Source organism: Oncorhynchus keta, chromosome 27, assembly GCF_023373465.1.
Source record: "Oncorhynchus keta strain PuntledgeMale-10-30-2019 chromosome 27, Oket_V2, whole genome shotgun sequence".
NCBI lineage: Eukaryota > Metazoa > Chordata > Actinopteri > Salmoniformes > Salmonidae > Oncorhynchus > Oncorhynchus keta.
In genome coordinates, this window is record NC_068447.1 from 445262 (window position 1) to 471535 (window position 26274).

Here is a 26274-nt window from a genome sequence, read left to right on the forward strand (position 1 = left end):
TCTAAGCTAGATGCCCTCAATCTCACTCAAATCATCAAGGAACCCACCAGGTACAACCCTAACTCTGTAAACAAGGGCACCCTCATAGACGCCATCCTGACCAACTGGCCCTCCAAATATACCTCCGCTGTCTTCAACCAGGATCTCAGCGATCACTGCCTCATCGCCTGTATCCGCCACGGAGCCGCAGTCAAACGACCACCCTCATCACTGTCAAACGCTCCCTAAAACACTTCTGTGAGCAGGCCTTTCTAATCGACCTGGCCCGTGTATCCTGGAAGGACATTGACCTCATCCCGTCAGTTGAGGATGCCTGGTCATTCTTTAAAAGTAACTTCCTCACCATTTTAGATAAGCATGCTCCGTTCAAAAAATGCAGAACCAAGAACAGATACAGCCCTTGGTTCACTCCAGACCTGACTGCCCTCGACCAGCACAAAAACATCCTGTGGCGGACTGCAATAGCATCGAATAGCCCCGTGATATGCAACTGTTCAGGGAAGTCAGGAACCAATACACGCAGTCAGTCAGGAAAGCTAAGGCCAGCTTCTTCAGGCAGAAGTTTGCATCCTGTAGCTCCAACTCCAAAAAGTTCTGGGACACTGTGAAGTCCATGGAGAACAAGAGCACCTCCTCCCAGCTGCCCACTGCACTGAGGCTAGGAAACACGGTCTCCACCGATAAATCCATGATTATCGAAAACTTCAATAAGCACTTCTCAACGGCTGGCCATGCCTTCCGCCTGGCTACTCCAACCTCGGCCAACAGCTCCGCCCCGTAGTTCCTCACCCAAGCCTCTCCAGGTTCTCCTTACCCAGATCCAGATAGCAGATGTTCTGAAAGAGCTGCAAAACCTGGACCCGTACAAATCAGCTGGGCTTGACAATCTGGACCCGCTATTTCTGAAACTATCTGCCGCCATTGTCGCAACCCCTATTACCAGCCTGTTCAACCTCTCTTTCATATCGTCTGAGATCCCCAAGGATTGAAAGCTGCCGCAGTCATCCCCCTCTTCAAAGGGGGAGACACCCTGGACCCAAACTGCTATAGACCTATATCCATCCTGCCCTGCCTATCTAAGGTCTTCGAAAGCCAAGTCAACAAACAGGTCACCGACCATCTCGAATCCCACCGTACCTTCTCCGCTGTGCAATCTGGTTTCCGAGCCGGTCACGGGTGCACCTCAGCCACACTCAAGGTACTAAATGATATCATAACCGCCATCGATAAAAGACAGTACTGTGCAGCCGTCTTCATCGACCTCGCCAAGGCTTTCGACTCTGTCAATCACCAAATTCTTATCGGCAGACTCAACAGCCTCGGTTTTTCGGATGACTGCCTTGCCTGGTTCACCAATTACTTTGCAGACAGAGTTCAGTGTGTCAAATCAGAGGGCATGCTGTCCGGTCCTCTGGCAGTCTCTATGGGGGTGCCACAGGGTTCAATTCCTCGGGCCGACTCTTTTCTCTGTATATATCAATGATGTTGCTCTTGCTGCGGGCGATTCCCTGATCCACCTCTACGCAGACGACACCATTCTATATACTTTCGGCCCGTCATTGGACACTGTGCTATCCAACCTCCAAACGAGCTTCAATGCCATACAGCACTCCTTCCGTGGCCTCCAACTGCTCTTAAACGCGAGTAAAACCAAATGCATGCTTTTCAACCGATCGCTGCTGCACCCGCATGCCCGACTAGCATCACCACCCTGGATGGTTCCAACCTTGAATATGTGGACATCTATAAGTACCTAGGTGTCTGGCTAGACTGCAAACTCTCCTTCCAGACTCACATCAAACATCTCCAATCAAAAATCAAATCCAGAGTCGGCTTTCTATTCCGCAACAAAGCCTCCTTCACTCACGCTGCCAAGCTTACCCTAGTAAAACTGACTATCCTACCGATCCTCGACTTCGGCGATGTCATCTACAAAATGGCTTCCAACACTCTACTCAGCAAACTGGATGCAGTCTACCACAGTGCCATCCGTTTTGTCACTAAAGCACCTTATATCACCCACCACTGCGACTTGTATGCTCTAGTCGGCTGGCCCTCACTACATATTCGTCGCCAGACCCACTGGCTCCAGGTCATCTACAAGTCCATGCTAGGTAAAGCTCCGCCTTATCTCAGTTCACTGGTCACGATGGCAACACCCATCCGTAGCACGCGCTCCAGCAGGTGTATCTCACTGATCATCCCTAAAGCCAACACCTCATTTGGCCGCCTTTCGTTCCAGTACTCTGCTGCCTGTGACTGGAACGACCAAAAATCGCTGAAGTTGAGACTTTTATCTCCCTCTCCAACTTCAAACATCAGCTATCCGAGCAGCTAACCGATCGCTGCAGCTGTACATAGTCTATAGGTAAATAGCTCACCCTTTTTCACCTACCTCATTCCCATACTGTTTTTATACTGTTTTTATTTATTTACTTTTCTGCTCTTTTGCACACCAATATCTCTACCTGTACATGCCCATCTGATCATTTATCACTCCAGTGTTAATCTGCAAAATTGTATTATTCGCCTACCTCCTCATGCCTTTTGCACACATTGTATATAGACTGCCCATTTTTTTTCTACTGTGTTATTGACTTGCTAATTGTTTACTCCATGTGTAACTCTGTGTTGTCTGTTCACACTGCTATGCTTTATCTTGGCCAGGTCGCAGTTGCAAATGAGAACTTGTTCTCAACTAGCCTACCTGGTTAAATAAAGGTGAAATAAAAAAAATAAAAAATAAAATACACTGAGTATACCATGCACTAGGATTATACACTGGGTATACCATGCACTAGGAATATACACTGGGTATACCATGCACTAGGAATATACACTGGGTATACCATGCACTAGGAATATACACTGGGTATACCATGCACTAGGAATATACACTGGGTATACCATGCACTAGGAATATACACTGGGTATACCATGCACTAGGAATATACACTGGGTATACCATGCACTAGGAATATACACTGGGTATACCATGCACTAGGAATATACACTGGGTATACCATGCACTAGGAATATACACTGGGTATACCATGCACTAGGAATATACACTGGCTATACCATGCACTAGGAATATACACTGAGTATACCATGCACTAGGAATATACACTGAGTATACCATGCACTAGGAATATACACTGGGTATACCATGCACTAGGAATATACACTGGGTATACCATGCACTAGGAATATACACTGGGTATACCATGCACTAGGAATATACACTGGGTATACCATGCACTAGGAATATACACTGGGTATACCATGCACTAGGAATATACACTGGCTATACCATGCACTAGGAATATACACTGGGTATACCATGCACTAGGAATATACACTGGCTATACCATGCACTAGGAATATACACTGGCTATACCATGCACTAGGAATATACACTGGCTATACCATGCACTAGGAATATACACTGGCTATACCATGCACTAGGAATATACACTGGCTATACCATGCACTAGGAATATACACTGGCTATACCATGCACTAGGAATATACACTGGCTATACCATGCACTAGGAATATACACTGGCTATACCATGCACTAGGAATATACACTGAGTATACCATGCACTAGGAATATACACTGAGTATACCATGCACTAGGAATATACACTGAGTATACCATGCACTAGGATTATACACTGAGTATACCATGCACTAGGATTATACACTGAGTATACCATGCACTAGGAATATACACTGAGTATACCATGCACTAGGAATATACACTGAGTATACCATGCACTAGGAATATACACTGGCTATACCATGCACTAGGAATATACACTGGCTATACCATGCACTAGGAATATACACTGGCTATACCATGCACTAGGAATATACACTGGCTATACCATGCACTAGGAATATACACTGGCTATACCATGCACTAGGAATATACACTGGCTATACCATCTGAAACCTAGAGGGCAACAAGTGCCAACCAGTCCATCTCCTTTATATCATGTTTGTTGTAGGATGACAATGTCTGTATTTCCAATTTCCTGCTCTTTAGGCCAAAGGCAGATTACCTCAGGCCTTGTATATTCCAGGATGAGAACTCTCTCCTCCCCCTCCCAACCCTCTCTCTCTCCTCCCCCTCCCAACCCTCTCTCTCTCCTCCCCCTCCCAACTCTCTAGCTCTCTCCTCCCCCTCCCAACTCTCTAGCTCTCTCCTCCCCCTCCCAACTCTCTAGCTCTCTCCTCCCCCTCCCAACTCTCTCTCTCTCCTCCCCCTCCCAACTCTCTCTCTCTCCTCCCCCTCCCAACTCTCTCTCTCTCCTCCCCCTCCCAACTCTCTCTCTCTCCTCCCCCTCCCAACTCTCTCTCTCTCCTCCCCCTCCCAACTCTCTCTCTCTCCTCCCCTCCCAACTCTCTCTCTCCTCCCCCTCCCAGCTCTCTCTCTCTCCTCCCTCCCAACTCTCTCTCTCTCCTCCCCCTCCCAACTCTCTCTCTCTCCTCCCCCTCCCAACTCTCTCTCTCTCCCTCCCCCTCCCAACTCTCTCTCTCTCTCCCCCCCCTCCCAACTCTCTCTCTCTCTCCCCCCCCCCAACTCTCTCTCTCTCTCCTCCCCCTCCCAACTCTCTCTCTCTCTCCCCCCCCTCCCCCCTCTCTCTCTCTCTCCTCCCCCTCCCAACTCTCTCTCTCTCTCCTCCCCCTCCCAACTCTCTCTCTCTCTCTCCTCCCCCTCCCAACTCTCTCTCTCTCTCCTCCCCTCCCAACTCTCTCTCTCTCCCTCCCCCTCCCAACTCTCTCTCTCTCTCCTCCCCCTCCCACCTCTCTCTCTCTCCCCCCTCCCAACTCTCTCTCTCTCTCCTCCCCCTCCCAACTCTCTCTCTCTCTCCTCCCCCTCCCAACTCTCTCTCTCTCCTCCTCCTCCCCCTCCCATTGTCCATTTGGAAGACCCATTTGCAACCAAGCTTTAACTTCCTGACTGATGTCTTGAGATGTTGCTACAATATATCCACATAATTTCCTCCCTCGTGATGCCATCTATTTTGTGAAGTGCACCAGTCCCTCCTGCAGCAAAGCACCCCCACAACATGATGCTGCCACCCCCGTGCTTCACGGTTGGTATGGTGTTCGTTACCCTGCTGTAACAGGATAACAGAGCAGTATGTGGTGCCCTTCGCCCTGCAGTAACGGGATAACAGAGCAGTACGTGGTGCCCTTCGCCCTGCAGTAACGGGATAACAGAGCAGTACGTGGTGCCCTTCGCCCTGCAGTAACGGGATAACAGAGCAGTACGTGGTGCTCTTCGCCCTGCTGTAACGGGATAACAGAGCAGTACGTGGTGCCCTTCGCCCTGCTGTAACGGGATAACAGAGCAGTACGTGGTGCCCTTCGCCCCGCTGTAACGGGATAACAGAGCAGTACGTGGTGCTCTTCGCCCTGCTGTAACGGGATAACAGAGCAGTACGTGGTGGCCTTCACCCTGCTGTAACGGGATAACAGTGCAGTACGTGGTGCCCTTCGCCCTGCTGTAACGGGATAACAGAGCAGTACGTGGTGCCCTTCGCCCTGCTGTAACGGGATAACAGAGCAGTACGTGGTGCCCTTCGCCCTGCTGTAACGGGATAACAGAGCAGTACGTGGTGCCCTTTGCCCTGCTGTAACGGGATAACAGAGCAGTACGTGGTGCCCTTCGCCCTGCTGTAACGGGATAACAGAGCAGTACGTGGTGCCCTTCGCCCTGCTGTAACGGGATAACAGTGCAGTACGTGGTGCCCTTCGCCCTGCTGTAACGGGATAACAGAGCAGTACGTGGTGCCCTTCGCCCTGCTGTAACGGGATAACAGAGCAGTACGTGGTGCCCTTCGCCCTGCTGTAACGGGATAACAGAGCAGTACGTGGTGCCCTTTGCCCTGCTGTAACGGGATAACAGAGCAGTACGTGGTGCCCTTTGCCCTGCTGTAACGGGATAACAGAGCAGTACGTGGTGCCCTTTGCCCTGCTGTAACGGGATAACAGAGCAGTACGTGGTGCCCTTCGCCCTGCTGTAACGGGATAACAGAGCAGTACGTGGTGCCATTCGCCCTGCTGTAACGGGATAACAGAGCAGTACGTGGTGCTCTTCGCCCTGCTGTAACGGGATAACAGCAGTACGTGGTGCCCTTCGCCCTGCTGTAACAGGATAACAGAGCAGTATGTGGTGCCCTTCGCCCTGCTGTAACAGGATAACAGCCAGAGAAGTTTCATCATCGTATTTGTTGTGGAGATCGGCCTGGTACTGCTTTGGGTTCCACTGTGGGTGCCGCTGTTTGAGTTGATTGTGCCTGATATATATTTCTAATCTCTCTCTCCAGGAGGGCGGAGCCGGCTGTATCATGCTGTGGGCGGACAACCTGACTGTGAGCGTGCTCCGTGGTGGTCGTTGGGAACGACACGACCTGACCTCTCTGACCTTTGGCGAGGGCGTGACCCCTAGGCTCCAGGGCTCCCTCTGCAACCAATCACACTCCAGGTTAGAGGTTAGGGGTCAGCGGTTCGGGTTTAGAGCTGGACAGGAAGTTGTGGACAGTCCTCTGACATCACATCCTGTCTAGATCTTTGTTAGAAGCTATGGAAACAGCATCCTTGCTGAACTTGGAAATGATTGGAATGAATTATTATGTTGTCCATTTTTATTACAATATTTCTCTTTCACCTTTCTCTGTCAGTCTGGTTCTAAACTATGAGAATATCCTGGGACACCGTTCCTTCAAACTAGTGTGAGTAAATTGGACACACACACACACACACACACACACACACACAAACTCTTTTGAACTCATTCTGTGTGTGTGTGTCTCCAGGTTTGCCATGTCCCAGCGCCACTACAAGGTGTCAGCTCGCCGCTGGTTCGCGCTAGACGCCGTGGAGATAGAATACGACGGTCAGAAAGCAACGTTTAACGGGAGCCGTAACGTGTACGCGCCGGCTGAGTACTCCTACCGCTGTCAGTCAGTCACTAACTTCAGATACCCCCTCCTGGTTCCGCGCACCTCCAAAGACCCTGCTAACCAGTGGAGGGTCTCCTTCACTGACTTCCAGGTAGGGGGTGTAACAGTGTGTGTCTGTGAAACGAAAACAGAATACTAACTGCAAGTTGAAACAACTTCTCTCTCTCTCTCATGTCCTCTCTCTTCTCCCTCACCCCCCTCTCTCACCCCCCTCTATCACTCTCTCCCATGTCCTCTCTCTCACCCCCCCTCTCTCACCCCCCTCTCTCCCATCTCCCCCCCTCTCTCTCCCATCCCCCTCTTTCTCTCACCACCCCCATCTCTCTCCCGTCTCCCCCTTCTCTCTCCCGTCTCCCCACCCCCCTCTAGATCCAGGGTTTCAACGTGGCAGGGGGAGAGTTCTCCTATGCCAGTGACTGTGCAGGGTTCTTCAGTCCTGGTATCTGGATGGGACTGCTCACCAGTCTACTGATGCTCATGGTCCTGACCTACGGCCTCCATATGATCATGCAGTTACACACCATGGACCGTTTTGATGACCCCAAGGGACCTGCTATCGCCGTACCACAGACTGACTAACACACATACCACAAGCAAATAATGTCCCACAGACAGACAGACAGACGTGGTCCCAGACAGACAGACAGACAGACAGACAGACGTGGTCCCAGACAGACAGACAGACAGACGTGGTCCCAGACAGACAGACAGACGTGGTCCCAGACAGACAGACAGACGTGGTCCCAGACAGACAGACGTGGTCCCAGACAGACAGACAGACAGACAGACGTGGTCCCAGACAGACAGACGTGGTCCCAGACAGACAGACAGACAGACGTGGTCCCAGACAGACAGACAGACGTGGTCCCAGACAGACAGACATAGTCCCAGACAGACAGACAGACAGACAGACGTGGTCCCAGACAGACAGACGTGGTCCCAGACAGACAGACAGACAGACGTGGTCCCAGACAGACAGACAGACGTGGTCCCAGACAGACAGACAGACGTGGTCCCAGACAGACAGACAGACGTGGTCCCAGACAGACAGACAGACGTGGTCCCAGACAGACAGACAGACAGACGTGGTCCCAGACAGACAGACAGACAGACGTGGTCCCAGACAGACAGACAGACAGACGTGGTCCCAGACAGACAGACAGACAGACGTGGTCCCAGACAGACAGACAGACGTGGTCCCAGACAGACAGACAGACGTGGTCCCAGACAGACAGACAGACGTGGTCCCAGACAGACAGACAGACGTGGTCCCAGACAGACAGACAGACGTGGTCCCAGACAGACAGACGTGGTCCCAGACAGACAGACGTGGTCCCAGACAGACAGACGTGGTCCCAGACAGACAGACGTGGTCCCAGACAGACAGACAGACAGACGTGGTCCCAGACAGACAGACGTGGTGACAGACTGACAGACAGACGTGGTGACAGACGTGGTGACAGACAGACGTGGTCCCAGACAGACGTGGTCCCAGACAGACAGACGTGACAGACAGACAGACGTGGTGACAGACAGACGTGGTGACAGACAGACAGAGACGTGGTGACAGACAGACAGACAGACGTGGTGACAGACAGACGTGGTGACAGACAGACGTGGTGACAGACAGACGTGGTGACAGACAGACGTGGTGACAGACAGACGTGGTGACAGAGGGATGAATATTTATGGTAGAGAAGGGAGGAATCTGTTACTGAGGGGAATAAGGGATGAATATTTATGGTAGAGAAGGGAGGAATCTGTTACTGAGGGGAATAAGGGATGAATATTTATGGTAGAGAAGGGAGGAATCTGTTACTGAGGGGAACAAGGGATGAATATTTATGGTAGAGAAGGGAGGAATCTGTTACTGAGGGGAAGGAGGGGAATAAGGGATGCGTGTCAGTCTATCCATCATTCCTGTCTTTGTCATTTTGGTGGGAAGGCTGATATTACATGCTGCTGTCCTTTAGTGAATACAGCCCATGTTGTAAACACTGGCCGAAATGTATTTAAACAGTGACTTCAATAAGGGATCATAGCTTTCACCTGGATTCACCTGATCAGTCGCTGTCATGGAAAAGAGCAGGTGTTCTTAATGTTTTGTATACTCAGTATATATGTATTGTGTTTGACCTTGTGATTGTATCTTTATCGTAGCCTAGGTTAGTAGCGTATAGGTTAACGAGGGTCTGAAATGGCACCCTATTCTGTAAAGTGCCCTACTTTTGACCAGGGCCAATAGGGGAAGTGCACTATATAAGGAATAGGGTGCCGTCTGAGATGTGACCCAGGTTTCACTAAAGTTGTTTAATGTGTGCAGTATGACAGGGAGTTCCTCTACGCTCCAACAGGGGACTAAAGGGTTACTGTGAGAGGAGGTTGAGGCACGGAGACGAACCAGACGGGGGTCAGAGGTTAGGGTTAGATTACCTACCTTGTGTTTACTGACTTCCAGTTGTTCTGTGGTTTATATGATTTGTTCTGTGGTTTATATGATTTGTTAGAGGAAGGCTTGTCTGGTCGAGTCATGATATCATTCAAATATGGTTCATATATTCTAATATTAGTAGTGTCTCTAGTCATGTGTGACTGTCATGGTGCTGCTGTGATTAACCCCAATAAAGCCTTGAATGAACAATGTCAATTAAGTCTCTGTGAATGTTAGTATGTGGGAGAGAAAATACAGGACACGTTTCTGAGAGAGAAACGCACTGCGTGTCTGTGAGAGAGAAACGCACTGCGTGTCTGTGAGAGAGAAACGCACTGCGTGTCTGTGAGAGAGAAACGCACTGCGTGTCTGTGAGAGAGAAACGCACTGCGTGTCTGTCAGTACATTAGACTGATCTAGTAGTATTAAACAAAAGACAGGTCTTTTATGCCTCTTAATTTAATTCAAACCAACCAGTACAGTTCTAAATTTAATTCAGACCAATCGGGTGGTAGAAGCAGGTGTGGTAGTTACAGGTGTGGTAGTAACGGCTTCAGGTGGTGGTGGTAGTAACGGCTTCAGGTGGTGGTGGTAGTAACGGGTTCAGGTGGTGGTGGTAGTAACGGGTTCAGGTGGTGGTGGTAGTAACGGGTTCAGGTGGTGGTGGTAGTAACGGGTTCAGGTGGTGGTGGTAGTAACGGGTTCAGGTGGTGGTGGTAGTAACGGTTCAGGTGGTGGTGGTAGTAACGGGTTCAGGTGGTGGTGGTAGTAACGGGTTCAGGGTTAGGGTTAGGTTTAGGGTTAGGGGGGTTAGGGTTAGGGGTTAGGGGGTTAGGGTTAGGGGTTAGGGGGGTTAGGGTTAGGGTTAGGGGGTTAGGGTTAGGGTTAGGGTTAGGGGGTTAGGGGTTAGGGGTTAGGGGGGTTAGGGTTAGGGTTAGGGTTAGGGGTTAGGGGGTTAGGGTTAGGGTTAGGGTTTAGGGGTTAGGGTTAGGGTTGGGTTAGGGTTAGGGTTAGGGGTTAGGGGTTAGGGGTTAGGTTTAGGAAAAAATTGCCCTTCAAGAGGACCATATACACGGGCACCTGTTCTCTAATTCTATTGCTCCTAAGGATACATAATTTGTTATACGGGAACTTGGGTTTGAATTCAAGTCAGAATCTAGGTCCAGGTTCAGGATTAGGGATTAGAGCTTGAAGTGAGGTTAAAAATCAGGATTATGTTCAGGGTCAGGATTGGATCTGAGGTTATTGTCAGGGCTGAGGTTAGATTCAGGATCAGGGTTAAGGTTAGGACTAGGGTGGGGATTGCTGCGGTTAAGGTTGAGGTTAAGGTCAGGGTTAGGGTCAGGGTTCTAGTCAAAATTCGGTTTTAGGATTAGGCTTCTATGATTGGGGTTAAGGGTAGAGCTAGGATGGGGATTGCTACAGTAAGGGTGAGGTTAAGTTCAGGGTTAGGGTTAGGGTTTAGGGTTTAGGGTTAGGTTTAGGAAAAAATTGCCCTTCAAGAGGACCATATACACGGGCACCTGTTCTCTAATTCTATTGCTCCTAAGGATACATAATTTGTTATACGGGAACTTGGGTTTGAATTCAAGTCAGAATCTAGGTCCAGGTTCAGGATTAGGGATTAGAGCTTGAAGTGAGGTTAAAAATCAGGATTATGTTCAGGGTCAGGATTGGATCTGAGGTTATTGTCAGGGCTGAGGTTAGATTCAGGATCAGGGTTAAGGTTAGGACTGGGGTGGGGATTGCTGCGGTTAAGGTTGAGGTTAAGGTCAGGGTTAGGGTCAGGGTTCTAGTCAAAATTCGGTTTTAGGATTAGGCTTCTATGATTGGGGTTAAGGTTAGAGCTAGGATGGGGATTGCTACAGTAAGGGTGAGGTTAAGGTCAGGGTTAGGGTTAGGGTTAGGGTTATAGTCAGAATTAAATAAGGTTTTAAGCTTATTAAGATAGACTTAAGGTTGAGATTTGTGGGTTAGGGTTAGGGTTAGGGTTAGGGTTCTAGTCAAAATTCGGTTTTAGGATTAGGCTTATATGATTGGGGTTAAGGTTAGAGCTAGGATGGGGATTGCTACAGTAAGGGTGAGGTTAAGGTCAGGGTTAGGGTTAGGATTATAGTCAGAATTAAATGAGGTTTTAAGCTTATTAAAATAGACTTAAGGTTGAGATTTGTGGTTAAAATTAGGAATGTGATACTTGGCTAGGGTTAGGAGTGAGATTGCTCAGGTTAAGGTGAGGGTAAACTGGGATAGGGATGGTTCAGGTTTAATGTTCAGATCAAGGTTGGGAGAATTAGAGTCTCTAATACTTTTCATTGAGACCTGTGGGATTGCAAGTACCCAATTTTTTGATCCAACTTCGCTCCTTGATCTGTCTCTGTTTTAGCGACCACCCTTGGTTAGATTCCAACCCCGCTATTCTTAACTGGGCTACTGGATGAGATCTAAAGTGGGTGTATAATGTGGTTTTAACTGACTCTTTACTTATATGATATAGGTGTTGTTTGAGTCTGGCTTCCAGGGAGTTCCTAGTTTCTCCAATATACCATTTCCCACATTTCAGACACTCAACTCCATATACAATGTTAGTAGTCTTCAATTGGAATCCCTCCCACACCGGGGCCCCTAGACCCGACCATTTATTCTGAATATATTTAACTTGTCTAAAGTGTGGTCCCCGCCGCACCAGCTTCTCCTTGAATCCAGAGTGTACCAGCACATCTTTCAAATTTTTATTTCGCCGATATGCTGATATTACTCTGAACTGTTGGAGGGTGTCCCCATCCCCCCCTGTCTGCTTAAAATGATCCTTCACTATGGAATTAAACTTCATAGAAGATTGTGAATACGTGGTGACAAATGGGATAATACAGCCATCATTGTTAGTCCTCCCATGTATAGGTTCAGTTGCCACCATAGTGTTCACCTCCGCTCTTATAGTGCGGAGGAAACGTTTTGAGTATCCTCTGGGTCTAAGAGCCTTAAAGAGAATTCCTATAGCCTCATTTACATGTTTTTCCTGTGTACAAATCCTATGAAATCTTATAAGCTGCGACTTTATCAACCCTCTGTAGGTGTGTTTTGGGTGAAAACTGGATTTATTTAAGAGGGAATGAGTGTCCGTGGGTTTAAAATAAACCTTTGTTGCTAATTGCTTCAGGTTATCCCTCCCTCTACAAAAATACCTCTGTATCCAAAAATTCTATTCGTTCCGGCTGAACGTTGTATTTAATCGTAATCGACGGATGATGTGTATTCAAAATCCTCACAAATTCCATAAAATCTGAGGAAGAATGTGTCCATAACCCAAATATATCATCTATTGGTGACAGACAGACGTGGTCCCAGACAGACGTGGTCCCAGACAGACAGACGTGACAGACAGACAGACAGACGTGGTGACAGACAGACGTGGTGACAGACAGACAGAGACGTGGTGACAGACAGACAGACAGACGTGGTGACAGACAGACGTGGTGACAGACAGACGTGGTGACAGACAGACGTGGTGACAGACAGACGTGGTGACAGACAGACGTGGTGACAGAGGGATGAATATTTATGGTAGAGAAGGGAGGAATCTGTTACTGAGGGGAATAAGGGATGAATATTTATGGTAGAGAAGGGAGGAATCTGTTACTGAGGGGAATAAGGGATGAATATTTATGGTAGAGAAGGGAGGAATCTGTTACTGAGGGGAACAAGGGATGAATATTTATGGTAGAGAAGGGAGGAATCTGTTACTGAGGGGAAGGAGGGGAATAAGGGATGCGTGTCAGTCTATCCATCATTCCTGTCTTTGTCATTTTGGTGGGAAGGCTGATATTACATGCTGCTGTCCTTTAGTGAATACAGCCCATGTTGTAAACACTGGCCGAAATGTATTTAAACAGTGACTTCAATAAGGGATCATAGCTTTCACCTGGATTCACCTGATCAGTCGCTGTCATGGAAAAGAGCAGGTGTTCTTAATGTTTTGTATACTCAGTATATATGTATTGTGTTTGACCTTGTGATTGTATCTTTATCGTAGCCTAGGTTAGTAGCGTATAGGTTAACGAGGGTCTGAAATGGCACCCTATTCTGTAAAGTGCCCTACTTTTGACCAGGGCCAATAGGGGAAGTGCACTATATAAGGAATAGGGTGCCGTCTGAGATGTGACCCAGGTTTCACTAAAGTTGTTTAATGTGTGCAGTATGACAGGGAGTTCCTCTACGCTCCAACAGGGGACTAAAGGGTTACTGTGAGAGGAGGTTGAGGCACGGAGACGAACCAGACGGGGGTCAGAGGTTAGGTTAGATTACCTACCTTGTGTTTACTGACTTCCAGTTGTTCTGTGGTTTATATGATTTGTTCTGTGGTTTATATGATTTGTTAGAGGAAGGCTTGTCTGGTCGAGTCATGATATCATTCAAATATGGTTCATATATTCTAATATTAGTAGTGTCTCTAGTCATGTGTGACTGTCATGGTGCTGCTGTGATTAACCCCAATAAAGCCTTGAATGAACAATGTCAATTAAGTCTCTGTGAATGTTAGTATGTGGGAGAGAAAATACAGGACACGTTTCTGAGAGAGAAACGCACTGCGTGTCTGTGAGAGAGAAACGCACTGCGTGTCTGTGAGAGAAACGCACTGCGTGTCTGTGAGAGAGAAACGCACTGCGTGTCTGTGAGAGAGAAACGCACTGCGTGTCTGTGAGAGAGAAACGCACTGCGTGTCTGTGAGAGAGAAACGCACTGCGTGTCTGTCAGTACATTAGACTGATCTAGTAGTATTAAACAAAAGACAGGTCTTTTATGCCTCTTAATTTAATTCAAACCAACCAGTACAGTTCTAAATTTAATTCAGACCAATCGGGTGGTAGAAGCAGGTGTGGTAGTTACAGGTGTGGTAGTAACGGCTTCAGGTGGTGGTGGTAGTAACGGCTTCAGGTGGTGGTGGTAGTAACGGGTTCAGGTGGTGGTGGTAGTAACGGGTTCAGGTGGTGGTGGTAGTAACGGGTTCAGGTGGTGGTGGTAGTAACGGGTTCAGGTGGTGGTGGTAGTAACGGGTTCAGGTGGTGGTGGTAGTAACGGGTTCAGGTGGTGGTGGTAGTAACGGGTTCAGGTGGTGGTGGTAGTAACGGGTTCAGGGTTAGGGTTAGGTTTAGGGTTAGGGGGGGGTTAGGGTTAGGGGTTAGGGGGTTAGGGTTAGGGGTTAGGGGGTTAGGGTTAGGGTTAGGGGTTAGGGGTTAGGGTTAGGGGGGCCAGGGGTTAGGGGTTAGGGGGGTTAGGGGTTAGGGGGGGTTAGGGTTAGGGGGTTAGGGGGGTTAGGGTTAGGGGGGTTAGGGTTTAGGGTTAGGGGTTAGGGTGTTTAGGGTTAGGGTTAGGGTTAGGGGTTAGGGGTTAGGGTTAGGGTTAGGAAAAAATTGCCCTTCAAGAGGACCATATACACGGGCACCTGTTCTCTAATTCTATTGCTCCTAAGGATACATAATTTGTTATACGGGAACTTGGGTTTGAATTCAAGTCAGAATCTAGGTCCAGGTTCAGGATTAGGGATTAGAGCTTGAAGTGAGGTTAAAAATCAGGATTATGTTCAGGGTCAGGATTGGATCTGAGGTTATTGTCAGGGCTGAGGTTAGATTCAGGATCAGGGTTAAGGTTAGGACTAGGGTGGGGATTGCTGCGGTTAAGGTTGAGGTTAAGGTCAGGGTTAGGGTCAGGGTTCTAGTCAAAATTCGGTTTTAGGATTAGGCTTCTATGATTGGGGTTAAGGGTAGAGCTAGGATGGGGATTGCTACAGTAAGGGTGAGGTTAAGTTCAGGGTTAGGGTTAGGGTTTAGGGTTTAGGGTTAGGGTTAGGGTTAGGTTTAGGAAAAATTGCCCTTCAAGAGGACCATATACACGGGCACCTGTTCTCTAATTCTATTGCTCCTAAGGATACATAATTTGTTATACGGGAACTTGGGTTTGAATTCAAGTCAGAATCTAGGTCCAGGTTCAGGATTAGGGATTAGAGCTTGAAGTGAGGTTAAAAATCAGGATTATGTTCAGGGTCAGGATTGGATCTGAGGTTATTGTCAGGGCTGAGGTTAGATTCAGGATCAGGGTTAAGGTTAGGACTGGGGTGGGGATTGCTGCGGTTAAGGTTGAGGTTAAGGTCAGGGTTAGGGTCAGGGTTCTAGTCAAAATTCGGTTTTAGGATTAGGCTTCTATGATTGGGGTTAAGGTTAGAGCTAGGATGGGGATTGCTACAGTAAGGGTGAGGTTAAGGTCAGGGTTAGGGTTAGGGTTAGGGTTATAGTCAGAATTAAATAAGGTTTTAAGCTTATTAAGATAGACTTAAGGTTGAGATTTGTGGGTTAGGGTTAGGGTTAGGGTTCTAGTCAAAATTCGGTTTTAGGATTAGGCTTATATGATTGGGGTTAAGGTTAGAGCTAGGATGGGGATTGCTACAGTAAGGGTGAGGTTAAGGTCAGGGTTAGGGTTAGGATTATAGTCAGAATTAAATGAGGTTTTAAGCTTATTAAAATAGACTTAAGGTTGAGATTTGTGGTTAAAATTAGGAATGTGATACTTGGCTAGGGTTAGGAGTGAGATTGCTCAGGTTAAGGTGAGGGTAAACTGGGATAGGGATGGTTCAGGTTTAATGTTCAGATCAAGGTTGGGAGAATTAGAGTCTCTAATACTTTTCATTGAGACCTGTGGGATTGCAAGTACCCAATTTTTTGATCCAACTTCGCTCCTTGATCTGTCTCTGTTTTAGCGACCACCCTTGGTTAGATTCCAACCCCGCTATTCTTAACTGGGCTACTGGATGAGATCTAAAGTGGGTGTATAATGTGGTTTTAACTGACTCTTTACTTATATGATATAGGTGTTGTTTGAGTCTGGCTTCCAGGGAGTTCCTAGTTTCTCCAATATACCATTTCCCACATTTCAGACACTCAACTCCATATACAATGTTAGTAGTCTTCAATTGGAATCCTCCCACACCGGGGCCCCTAGACCCGACCATTTATTCTGAATATATTTAACTTGTCTAAAGTGTGGTCCCCGCCGCACCAGCTTCTCCTTGAATCCAGAGTGTACCAGCACATCTTTCAAATTTTTATTTCGCCGATATGCTGATATTACTCTGAACTGTTGGAGGGTGTCCCCATCCCCCTGTCTGCTTAAAATGATCCTTCACTATGGAATTAAACTTCATAGAAGATTGTGAATACGTGGTGACAAATGGGATAATACAGCCATCATTGTTAGTCCTCCCATGTATAGGTTCAGTTGCCACCATAGTGTTCACCTCCGCTCTTATAGTGCGGAGGAAACGTTTTGAGTATCCTCTGGGTCTAAGAGCCTTAAAGAGAATTCCTATAGCCTCATTTACATGTTTTTCCTGTGTACAAATCCTATGAAATCTTATAAGCTGCGACTTTATCAACCCTCTGTAGGTGTGTTTTGGGTGAAAACTGGATTTATGTAAGAGGGAATGAGTGTCCGTGGGTTTAAAATAAACCTTTGTTGCTAATTGCTTCAGGTTATCCCTCCCCTCTACAAAAAATACCTCTGTATCCAAAAATTCTATTCGTTCCGGCTGAACGTTGTATTTAATCGTAATCGACGGATGATGTGTATTCAAAATCCTCACAAATTCCATAAAATCTGAGGAAGAATGTGTCCATAACCCAAATATATCATCTAGATACCGCAAATACAAGGATGGAAGCTTTATGCATTTTGGGAGGGCAGATTGTTCCCATTCTGCCATATAAATATTGGCATATGATGGGGCAAACTTCTTCCCCATAGCTGTACCATGAATTTGGAGGAACCAATCCGAGTTGAACTCAAAGTCATTTCTTGTTAAACTAAGTTCCAATAGTTGTAGCAACGCCCCATCTGGTCTATCTGGGTCTGGATATTTATGGAAAATATTTCTGATTGCTCTGAGACCCAAGTTGGTGTCGATATTAGTATACAAGGAGTCAATATCAATTGAAAAAAACACAGTTTCTTTAGGCACACTAATTCCTTTCAATTTTGTCACAAATTCGTATGTATCCTTAATGAAACTTTGATGTTTCCGTGACAGGGGATTTATGAAATAATCCAAATACTCTGCTATTCTATAAGATTCCGAACCACAATCCGATACAATCGGCCTACCACATGGAACCTCTGAGGGAATGGTCCACGTCTCAGGAGGTTTGTGGATTTTAGGCAACAAATAAAATTGTCTGGGGCGTGGGGTATCTGGTCCAAATAGATAAAACATTTGTTTGTCTGTAATGTAATTATTCTCATGAAGTTCCCCTATAATCTCCCTCATTTGTCTCTGAGTCTCCTGCTGCAATGAGTGAGTCAGTGGCCTATAATGTTTAGAATTACTCAACTGCCTGTTCGCCTCTATCAGATACTGGGTTTTATCCAAAATGACAATCTTTGATCCCTTATCCGCTGGTTTTATAATTATGTTTGAATTCTTACTTAAGGAATTTAAGGAATTCCGTTCTTGTTTTGTAAGATTATCCTTTCCTGCCATATAGAACCTAAATGTACTAAAGGAAGTAGAGTCCCTTTGAATTAAAGTCTGCATCGTATTAGACACTCCCTGTAGCTTAGGCTCCCAGTGTGATGGACCAATGAATGGTACTCTTTGATTGTCAGTATTATAATTAAAATGGTCAAGTAATTTTAATTTTCTATGATAAGTGTGCAAATCCCTCCTGAGCTCCATACGATCGATCTTAGCGGGTGTCGGAATAAACATAAGGCCCTTCTCCAGAAGTTGCTGTTCTGCCGCTGTAAGTCTAAAAGTAATCGATAGATTCAGTACATTAGAGTGTTGGGGAGTAATATCAATACACTCTTCCCCTCTTAATAGTTTAACTGGTCTAGCCAGTAATTTAAAATGTTTACCGCTGTATCTGGTCTCCAATGTATTGGATCATCCTGCATTGTGTGAAATCTAAGTTTATTCAGGTCTAGTAGTTCCCTACAATTTTTCTGAATATACTGATTCAATTGATTCAGAACATTCTGCTTTTCCCATGAAAGCTCATCCGAAAAGTGTATGATGGGAACATAAACCTGTGCATGAGGAAAAACTTCAGTTGTTTTATTCAGTAGCTGTTGCAACTGCTTGACTGCAGTTGAGTACTGCTGGTTCAAGCCATTGACAAGACCCACTGATAGAACCACCTTCTGTGTGTTTTCCTGTTTCCCCAACTTGCCTATCACTCCTGCAATATGTCTAAAGGTTGCTCCCGGAAAGCTGTCTATCTGTGTGTTAGTGTCCGTAAAGCTAGGAATGCGCGCAAGGTTGGAATCCCCAATAAAAACCACGGGTTTTGTAATCTCAATACTCCAATCATTTATTTTCCTTTCAGTTCTAGAATGACATGTGGGATAAAAAAGTGTATCCCTTTTTACAGGTTCCAGTATTAGTTCTGTCCCAGGTTCCGTTTCTTTTCCGTTTTCCATTGCTACCGTACCCTGCTGGTTATCTTGTTGTGAACCTGTAGTAGAATTGGATAAAACCATGTCATCCATCAGAACAGCCACATTATTCAATGGTAGTATTAGGCTATCCCTGTTATTCCCCGTCATCTCCAATCCCCCCGATGTTAGAAGTACATTTGAGTGCTCTCTACCTGGGATTATCAAGGCTGGGACTTTAGGTGGGGCCAGATTCTCTCTTGGTCGTTGAGTTTGGGGATTAAATATCTCCTTACTCTTCTTGATTGTTGGGGTAAGTCTGAAGCTAGCCCCTCCACTCTTTACAGGTCCTACTTTCCGAGGGGTGAGACAGGTTTCCCGTAAGAGGGGAGATAGTTGGTTAGTAGGTGAGCTCATAGGGGGAACCACTCTATGGGGAGAAGTAAGCCCCACATGAACCTCCACCTGTACCTCCCTTCCCTGTATGCCCCCAACAAACCCTGTGGTATTGCTGTTGGTAGTCAGGTTATGGTTAATCGGTCTGTCTACCGGAATACTGGAAGACTGTTCCTCAACCCTATTACCCCTTACCGAGTTGTCACTCGATCCCCCTGGAGTATTCCTGCATATTCCAGAGTCCCTATGGGCCTTGGCTCCCATTAAGGCCCTGCCAGTCGGTGACTTGCTAGTCACTGCAGCCGCATAACTGGATTTAGCCTGCTGAGAGGTTATCAGTTTAGTAGAGGCAAGTGGGTCAATGGGTTTTTGCAGCATGTCTTTTAAGGTAGTTACTGAAGAAGATGTAAATTTATGTTTGTATCTGGCCTTTGCCCACATCACCGCCTTCTCTAAAGCTTCCTGGTTATAGGTTGAGGTATTCTGGATGCATAAGGCAATTACCCCGTCATAATGCTCCCTCAGAATATGCATATTATTCTCCATCCACCTGCTGGTGTTAAGTTTTACCTTTGCCAGAGTCTGTTGGTTGGGCGAGGAGGGTTTAATAAAGGCCGCCAATTTATTCACCTGTCTTACCATACCTGCTGGAAAAGAATGATTAACCGCAGAGTAATCTAAGATTTCTGAGTGATGAATTGCTTGTAAAGCCTTAAAATATCCCTTTGTGAGGGTTATATCATGCAGAGGAGGAATACTCCCAGTTTCTCCAGTAGACTCACCCTGATCATGTAGGTTAACTAGAGCCTGGAAACGGTTGTGTACTGGCACTGCCATGGTAAAGAACCAATAGCCGGAACCCTTGCTGGGAAACCCAACTAAAAGAAGGGATCATATAAACGTTAAAATCCCCCCCACAATATATAATTAGACCCAGTCAACCAAAGAAATATATATACCCACACAGAAGACAAAAAACATTTAAGAAAATGATATTATAAACCAAAAACACAAAACAAATATTGGCCCGATTTTAGAAAAGAAACTCCAATGAAACAAAACCCAATATAACAGGTGATGATGGAGGTCAACTCACAACTCCTTTTCTCCTACAATAAGTCCTTGTCTGTTGCCATCTGGTGGTTGCTCCAGAAATGGCAGTTAAGCCTCATACAGGCCTCAACCCCTCAAAAAAAATTGTTTGAGGAGAGGGAGTAAGGGGAATGTATACCAGAGAGCAGTCCGTACGAATTCTCCACTATAGGTTCGGTTGTTACTCCATAAAAACAATCTCTCTAGGAAAGCACTCCACACTAAGGTGAGAGGAAAAAAAACCTCTCCCCTCTCAAGTGGGAAAAAAACACTTCATTCACAAGTGATCACTCCTTTATGGTTCAATTCTGATAGTGGTTCAGCTTCAATCCACTCCAAACTTTAAAATCTTCATGTGTACACACAGTGGTTTTGGGAGTACTCACCAACCCAGAAAAATGGATATCTCATACAGAAAGGAGCTCTTCCATACCATCCCCAACCAGTCTCCAAAGGTCCATGTGCTTATCTTTGTTTGTTGGAAAAATTGTGTCCTTTTTGGAATAGTGAGATGGAGTAATGGAGTAATCCTCTTCTATTTCACATCATCCAAACCTTTTGTTTCAAGGGTAAGAAAGATAAAAGGAGTATGGTTTAAAATTTTAAAAGAAAAAAATTCCTGACGTTTCGCACCACTCGTGCTTCTTCAGAGAAAGGTAGACAAAAAAAACTGAGGCCATCCCATATAGCATGAGAACGGGAGGGGGGGAGGAGTCAAGCTGATTCACCTGACCTTCCATTGGTGGACTATGTCCATCCTATACCCCGACACAGCTGTCCTTAATTGTGCAAATTTCCCATAGTTCCCCCCCATTCTCTGTATAAACCAATCTACAGGGAGGGAAAATGTGGTTTTGTTATCACATCATGCCATACTCCAAGAAGGCCTCCAAAGAAATTTCAAATAAATAAATCAAAGGAGAACAGGGCCAACACACACAAAACAAAGAGACAAAATACATGAGGAGACAACTTTAATCAAACAAAGACCTTTTTGTATTTACAGGATTCGGCCAGGCCAGGCAGGCCAGGCCAGGCCAGGCCAGGCCAGGTCAGGCCAGGCCAGGCCAGGCCAGGCCAGGCCAGGCCAGGCCAGGCCAGGCCAGGGCCAGGCCAGGCCAGGCCAGGCCAGGCCAGGCCAGGCCAGGGCCAGGCCAGGCCAGGCCAGGCCAGGCCAGGCCAGGGCCAGGCCAGGCCAGGCCAGGCCAGGGCCAGGCCAGGCCAGGCCAGGCCAGGCCAGGCCAGGCCAGGCCAGGCCAGGCCAGGCCAGGCCAGGCCAGGGCCAGGCCAGGCCCAGGCCAGGCCAGGCCAGGCCAGGCCAGGCCAGGCCAGGCCAGGCCAGGCCAGGCCAGGCCAGGCCAGGCCAGGCCAGGCCAGGCCAGGCCAGGCCAGGCCAGGCCAGGCCAGGCCAGGCCAGGGCCAGGCCAGGGCCAGGCCAGGCCAGGCCAGGGCCAGGCCAGGCCAGGCCAGGCCAGGCCAGGCCAGGCCAGGCCAGGCCAGGCCAGGCCAGGCCAGGCCAGGCCAGGCCAGGCCAGGCCAGGCCAGGCCAGGCCAGGCCAGGCCAGGCCAGGCCAGGCCAGGCCAGGCCAGGCCAGGCCAGGCCAGGCCAGGCCAGGCCAGGCCAGGCCAGGCCAGGCCAGGCCAGGCCAGGCCAGGCCAGGCCAGGCCAGGCCAGGCCAGGCCAGGCCAGGCCAGGCCAGGCCAGGCCAGGCCAGGCCAGGCCAGGCCAGGCCAGCCAGGCCAGGCCAGGCCAGGCCAGGCCAGGCCAGGCCAGGCCAGGCCAGGCCAGGCCAGGCCAGGCCAGGCCAGGCCAGGCCAGGCCAGGCCAGGCCAGGCCAGGCCAGGCCAGGCCAGGCCAGGCCAGGCCAGGCCAGGCCAGGCCAGGCCAGGCCAGGCCAGGCCAGGCCAGGCCAGGCCAGGCCAGGCCAGGCCAGGCCAGGCCAGGCCAGGCCAGGCCAGGCCAGGCCAGGCCAGGCCAGGCCAGGGCCAGGCCAGGCCAGGCCAGGCCAGGCCAGGCCAGGCCAGGCCAGGCCAGGCCAGGGCCAGGCCAGGCCAGGCCAGGCCAGGCCAGGCCAGGCCAGGCCAGGCCAGGCCAGGCCAGGCCAGGCCAGGCCAGGCCAGGCCAGGCCAGGCCAGGCCAGGCCAGGCCAGGCCAGGCCAGGCCAGGCCAGGCCAGGCCAGGCCAGGCCAGGCCAGGCCAGGCCAGGCCAGGGCCAGGCCAGGCCAGGCCAGGCCAGGGCCAGGCCAGGCCAGGCCAGGCCAGGCCAGGCCAGGCCAGGCCAGGCCAGGCCAGGCCAGGCCAGGCCAGGCCAGGCCAGGCCAGGCCAGGCCAGGCCAGGCCAGGCCAGGCCAGGCCAGGCCAGGCCAGGCCAGGCCAGGCCAGGCCAGGGCCAGGCCAGGCCAGGCCAGGCCAGGCCAGGCCAGGCCAGGCCAGGCCAGGCCAGGCCAGGCCAGGCCAGGCCAGGCCAGGCCAGGCCAGGCCAGGCCAGGCCAGGCCAGGCCAGGCCAGGCCAGGCCAGGCCAGGCCAGGCCAGGCCAGGCCAGGCCAGGCCAGGCCAGGCCAGGCCAGGCCAGGCCAGGCCAGGCCAGGCCAGGCCAGGCCAGGCCAGGCCAGGCCAGGCCAGGCCAGGCCAGGCCAGGCCAGGCCAGGCCAGGCCAGGCCAGGCCAGGCCAGGCCAGGCCAGGCCAGGCCAGGCCAGGCCAGGCCAGGCCAGGCCAGGCCAGGGCCAGGCCAGGCCAGGCCAGGCCAGGCCAGGCCAGGCCAGGCCAGGCCAGGCCAGGCCAGGCCAGGCCAGGCCAGGCCAGGCCAGGCCAGGCCAGGCCAGGCCAGGGCCAGGCCAGGCCAGGCCAGGCCAGGCCAGGCCAGGCCAGGCCAGGCCAGGCCAGGCCAGGCCAGGCCAGGCCAGGCCAGGCCAGGCCAGGCCAGGCCAGGCCAGGCCAGGCCAGGCCAGGCCAGGCCAGGCAGGCCAGGCCAGGCCAGGCCAGGCCAGGCCAGGCCAGGCCAGGCCAGGCCAGGCCAGGCCAGGCCAGGCCAGGCCAGGCCAGGCCAGGCCAGGCCAGGGGCCAGGCCAGGCCAGGCCAGGCCAGGCCAGGGCCAGGCCAGGCCAGGCCAGGGCCAGGCCAGGCCAGGCCAGGCCAGGGCCAGGCCAGGCCAGGCCAGGCCAGGCCAGGCCAGGCCAGGCCAGGCCAGGCCAGGCCAGGCCAGGCCAGGCCAGGCCAGGCCAGGCCAGGCCAGGCCAGGCCAGGCCAGGCCAGGGCCAGGCCAGGCCAGGCCAGGCCAGGCCAGGCCAGGCCAGGCCAGGCCAGGCCAGGGCCAGGCCAGGCCAGGCCAGGCCAGGCCAGGCCAGGCCAGGCCAGGCCAGGCCAGGCCAGGCCAGGCCAGGGCCAGGCCAGGCCAGGCCAGGCCAGGCCAGGCCAGGCCAGGCCAGGCCAGGCCAGGCCAGGCCAGGCCAGGCCAGGCCAGGCCAGGCCAGGCCAGGCCAGGCCAGGCCAGGCCAGGCCAGGCCAGGCCAGGCCAGGCCAGGCCAGGCCAGGCCAGGCCAGGCCAGGCCAGGCCAGGCCAGGCCAGGCCAGGCCAGGCCAGGCCAGGCCAGGCCAGGCCAGGCCAGGCCAGGCCAGGCCAGGCCAGGCCAGGCCAGGCCAGGCCAGGCCAGGCCAGGCCAGGCCAGGCCAGGCCAGGCCAGGCCAGGCCAGGCCAGGCCAGGCCAGGCCAGGCCAGGCCAGGCCAGGCCAGGCCAGGCCAGGCCAGGCCAGGCCAGGCCAGGCCAGGCCAGGCCAGGCCAGGCCAGGCCAGGCCAGGCCAGGCCAGGCCAGGCCAGGCCAGGCCAGGCCAGGCCAGGCCAGGCCAGGCCAGGCCAGGCCAGGCCAGGCCAGGCCAGGCCAGGCCAGGCCAGGCCAGGCCAGGCCAGGCCAGGCCAGGCCAGGCCAGGCCAGGCCAGGCCAGGCCAGGCCAGGCCAGGGCCAGGCCAGGCCAGGCCAGGCCAGGCCAGGCCAGGCCAGGCCAGGCCAGGGCCAGGCCAGGGCCAGGCCAGGCCAGGCCAGGCCAGGCCAGGCCAGGCCAGGCCAGGCCAGGCCAGGGCCAGGCCAGGCCAGGCCAGGCCAGGCCAGGCCAGGCCAGGCCAGGCCAGGCCAGGCCAGGCCAGGCCAGGCCAGGCCAGGCCAGGCCAGGCCAGGCCAGGCCAGGCCAGGCCAGGCCAGGCCAGGCCAGGCCAGGCCAGGCCAGGGCCAGGCCAGGCCAGGCCAGGCCAGGGCCAGGCCAGGCCAGGCCAGGCCAGGCCAGGCCAGGCCAGGCCAGGCCAGGCCAGGCCAGGCCAGGCCAGGCCAGGCCAGGCCAGGCCAGGCCAGGCCAGGCCAGGCCAGGCCAGGCCAGGCCAGGCCAGGCCAGGCCAGGCCAGGCCAGGCCAGGCCAGGCCAGGGCCAGGCCAGGCCAGGCCAGGCCAGGCCAGGCCAGGCCAGGCCAGGGCCAGGCCAGGCCAGGCCAGGCCAGGCCAGGCCAGGCCAGGCCAGGCCAGGCCAGGCCAGGCCAGGCCAGGCCAGGCCAGGCCAGGCCAGGCCAGGCCAGGCCAGGCCAGGCCAGGCCAGGCCAGGCCAGGCCAGGCCAGGCCAGGCCAGGCCAGGGCCAGGCCAGGCCAGGCCAGGCCAGGCCAGGCCAGGCCAGGCCAGGCCAGGCCAGGCCAGGCCAGGCCAGGCCAGGCCAGGCCAGGCCAGGCCAGGCCAGGCCAGGCCAGGCCAGGCCAGGCCAGGCCAGGCCAGGCCAGGCCAGGCCAGGCCAGGCCAGGCCAGGCCAGGCCAGGCCAGGCCAGGCCAGGCCAGGCCAGGCCAGGCCAGGCCAGGCCAGGCCAGGCCAGGCCAGGGCCAGGCCAGGCCAGGCCAGGCCAGGCCAGGCCAGGCCAGGCCAGGCCAGGCCAGGCCAGGCCAGGCCAGGCCAGGCCAGGCCAGGCCAGGCCAGGCCAGGCCAGGCCAGGCCAGGCCAGGCCAGGCCAGGCCAGGCCAGGCCAGGCCAGGGCCAGGCCAGGCCAGGGCCAGGCCAGGCCAGGCCAGGCCAGGGGCCAGGCCAGGCCAGGCCAGGCCAGGCCAGGCCAGGCCAGGCCAGGCCAGGCCAGGCCAGGCCAGGCCAGGCCAGGCCAGGCCAGGCCAGGCCAGGCCAGGGCCAGGCCAGGCCAGGGCCAGGCCAGGCCAGGCCAGGCCAGGCCAGGCCAGGCCAGGCCAGGCCAGGCCAGGCCAGGCCAGGCCAGGCCAGGCCAGGCCAGGCCAGGCCAGGCCAGGCCAGGCCAGGCCAGGCCAGGCCAGGCCAGGCCAGGCCAGGCCAGGCCAGGCCAGGCCAGGCCAGGCCAGGCCAGGCCAGGCCAGGCCAGGCCAGGCCAGGCCAGGCCAGGCCAGGCCAGGCCAGGCCAGGCCAGGCCAGGCCAGGCCAGGCCAGGCCAGGCCAGGCCAGGCCAGGCCAGGCCAGGCCAGGCCAGGCCAGGCCAGGCCAGGCCAGGCCAGGCCAGGCCAGGCCAGGCCAGGCCAGGCCAGGCCAGGCCAGGCCAGGCCAGGCCAGGCCAGGCCAGGCCAGGCCAGGCCAGGCCAGGCCAGGCCAGGCCAGGCCAGGCCAGGCCAGGCCAGGCCAGGCCAGGCCAGGCCAGGCCAGGCCAGGCCAGGCCAGGCCAGGCCAGGCCAGGCCAGGCCAGGCCAGGCCAGGCCAGGCCAGGCCAGGCCAGGCCAGGGAAAATAGGCCAGGCCAGGCCAGGCCAGGCCAGGCCAGGCCAGGCCAGGCCAGGCCAGGCCAGGCCAGGCCAGGCCAGGCCAGGCCAGGGCCCAGGCCAGGCCAGGCCAGGCCAGGCCAGGCCAGGCCAGGCCAGGCCAGGCCAGGCCAGGCCAGGCCAGGCCAGGCCAGGCCAGGCCAGGCCAGGCCAGGCCAGGCCAGGCCAGGCCAGGCCAGGCCAGGCCAGGCCAGGCCAGGCCAGGCCAGGCCAG

General features: G+C 52.7%; 2 protein-coding genes across 8 annotated transcripts in view; one reads left to right on the plus strand and one right to left on the minus strand.

The window, feature by feature from the left end:
* The window catches only part of LOC127912310 (V-type proton ATPase subunit S1-like), a 29971-nt gene extending 16044 nt beyond the window's left edge, over positions 1 to 13927 (plus strand). For 2 of the 7 annotated variants that reach the window (XM_052481198.1, XM_052481195.1), the window contains 5 exons: positions 6345 to 6502; positions 6699 to 6749; positions 6834 to 7071; positions 7350 to 7844; positions 12790 to 13927. In XM_052481198.1, the coding sequence (XP_052337158.1) occupies positions 6345 to 6502; positions 6699 to 6749; positions 6834 to 7071; positions 7350 to 7559 (657 nt within the window). In that variant the 3' untranslated portion in view covers positions 7560 to 7844; positions 12790 to 13927. Of the gene's footprint in view, positions 1 to 6344; positions 6503 to 6698; positions 6750 to 6833; positions 7072 to 7349; positions 7845 to 8550; positions 9628 to 12789 lie in introns of those variants that run through there. The other 5 variants (XM_052481197.1, XM_052481199.1, XM_052481200.1 and 2 more) reach the window with 5 other exon arrangements.
* A 4343-nt stretch (positions 13928 to 18270) lies between these two features.
* Positions 18271 to 21284, minus strand: LOC118372502 (uncharacterized). The gene is made up of 4 exons (XM_052482613.1): positions 20010 to 21284; positions 19798 to 19871; positions 19047 to 19551; positions 18271 to 18911 (listed from the first exon to the last, which is right to left on the minus strand). Exons 1-4 carry the CDS (start codon positions 20062 to 20064, stop codon positions 18271 to 18273), a joined length of 1275 nt encoding a protein of 424 aa, XP_052338573.1. The 5' UTR covers positions 20065 to 21284.
* Positions 21285 to 26274: the final 4990 nt, after the last annotated feature.

Bases quoted from the DNA above. Each gene is read 5' to 3' on its own strand.
- LOC118372502 (XM_052482613.1), bottom strand. From the start codon at position 20,064: ATGGCAGTGCCAGTACACAACCGTTTCCAGGCTCTAGTTAACCTACAT. The intron at 19,872-20,009 runs GTGAGTCTACTG...CTTTTCCAGCAG, and splicing joins AGTTAACCTACATGATCAGG to GTATGGTAAGACAGGTGAAT. The intron at 18,912-19,046 runs GTAGAGAGCACT...ATTCTACTACAG, and splicing joins CCCAGCCTTGATAATCCCAG to GTTCACAACAAGATAACCAG.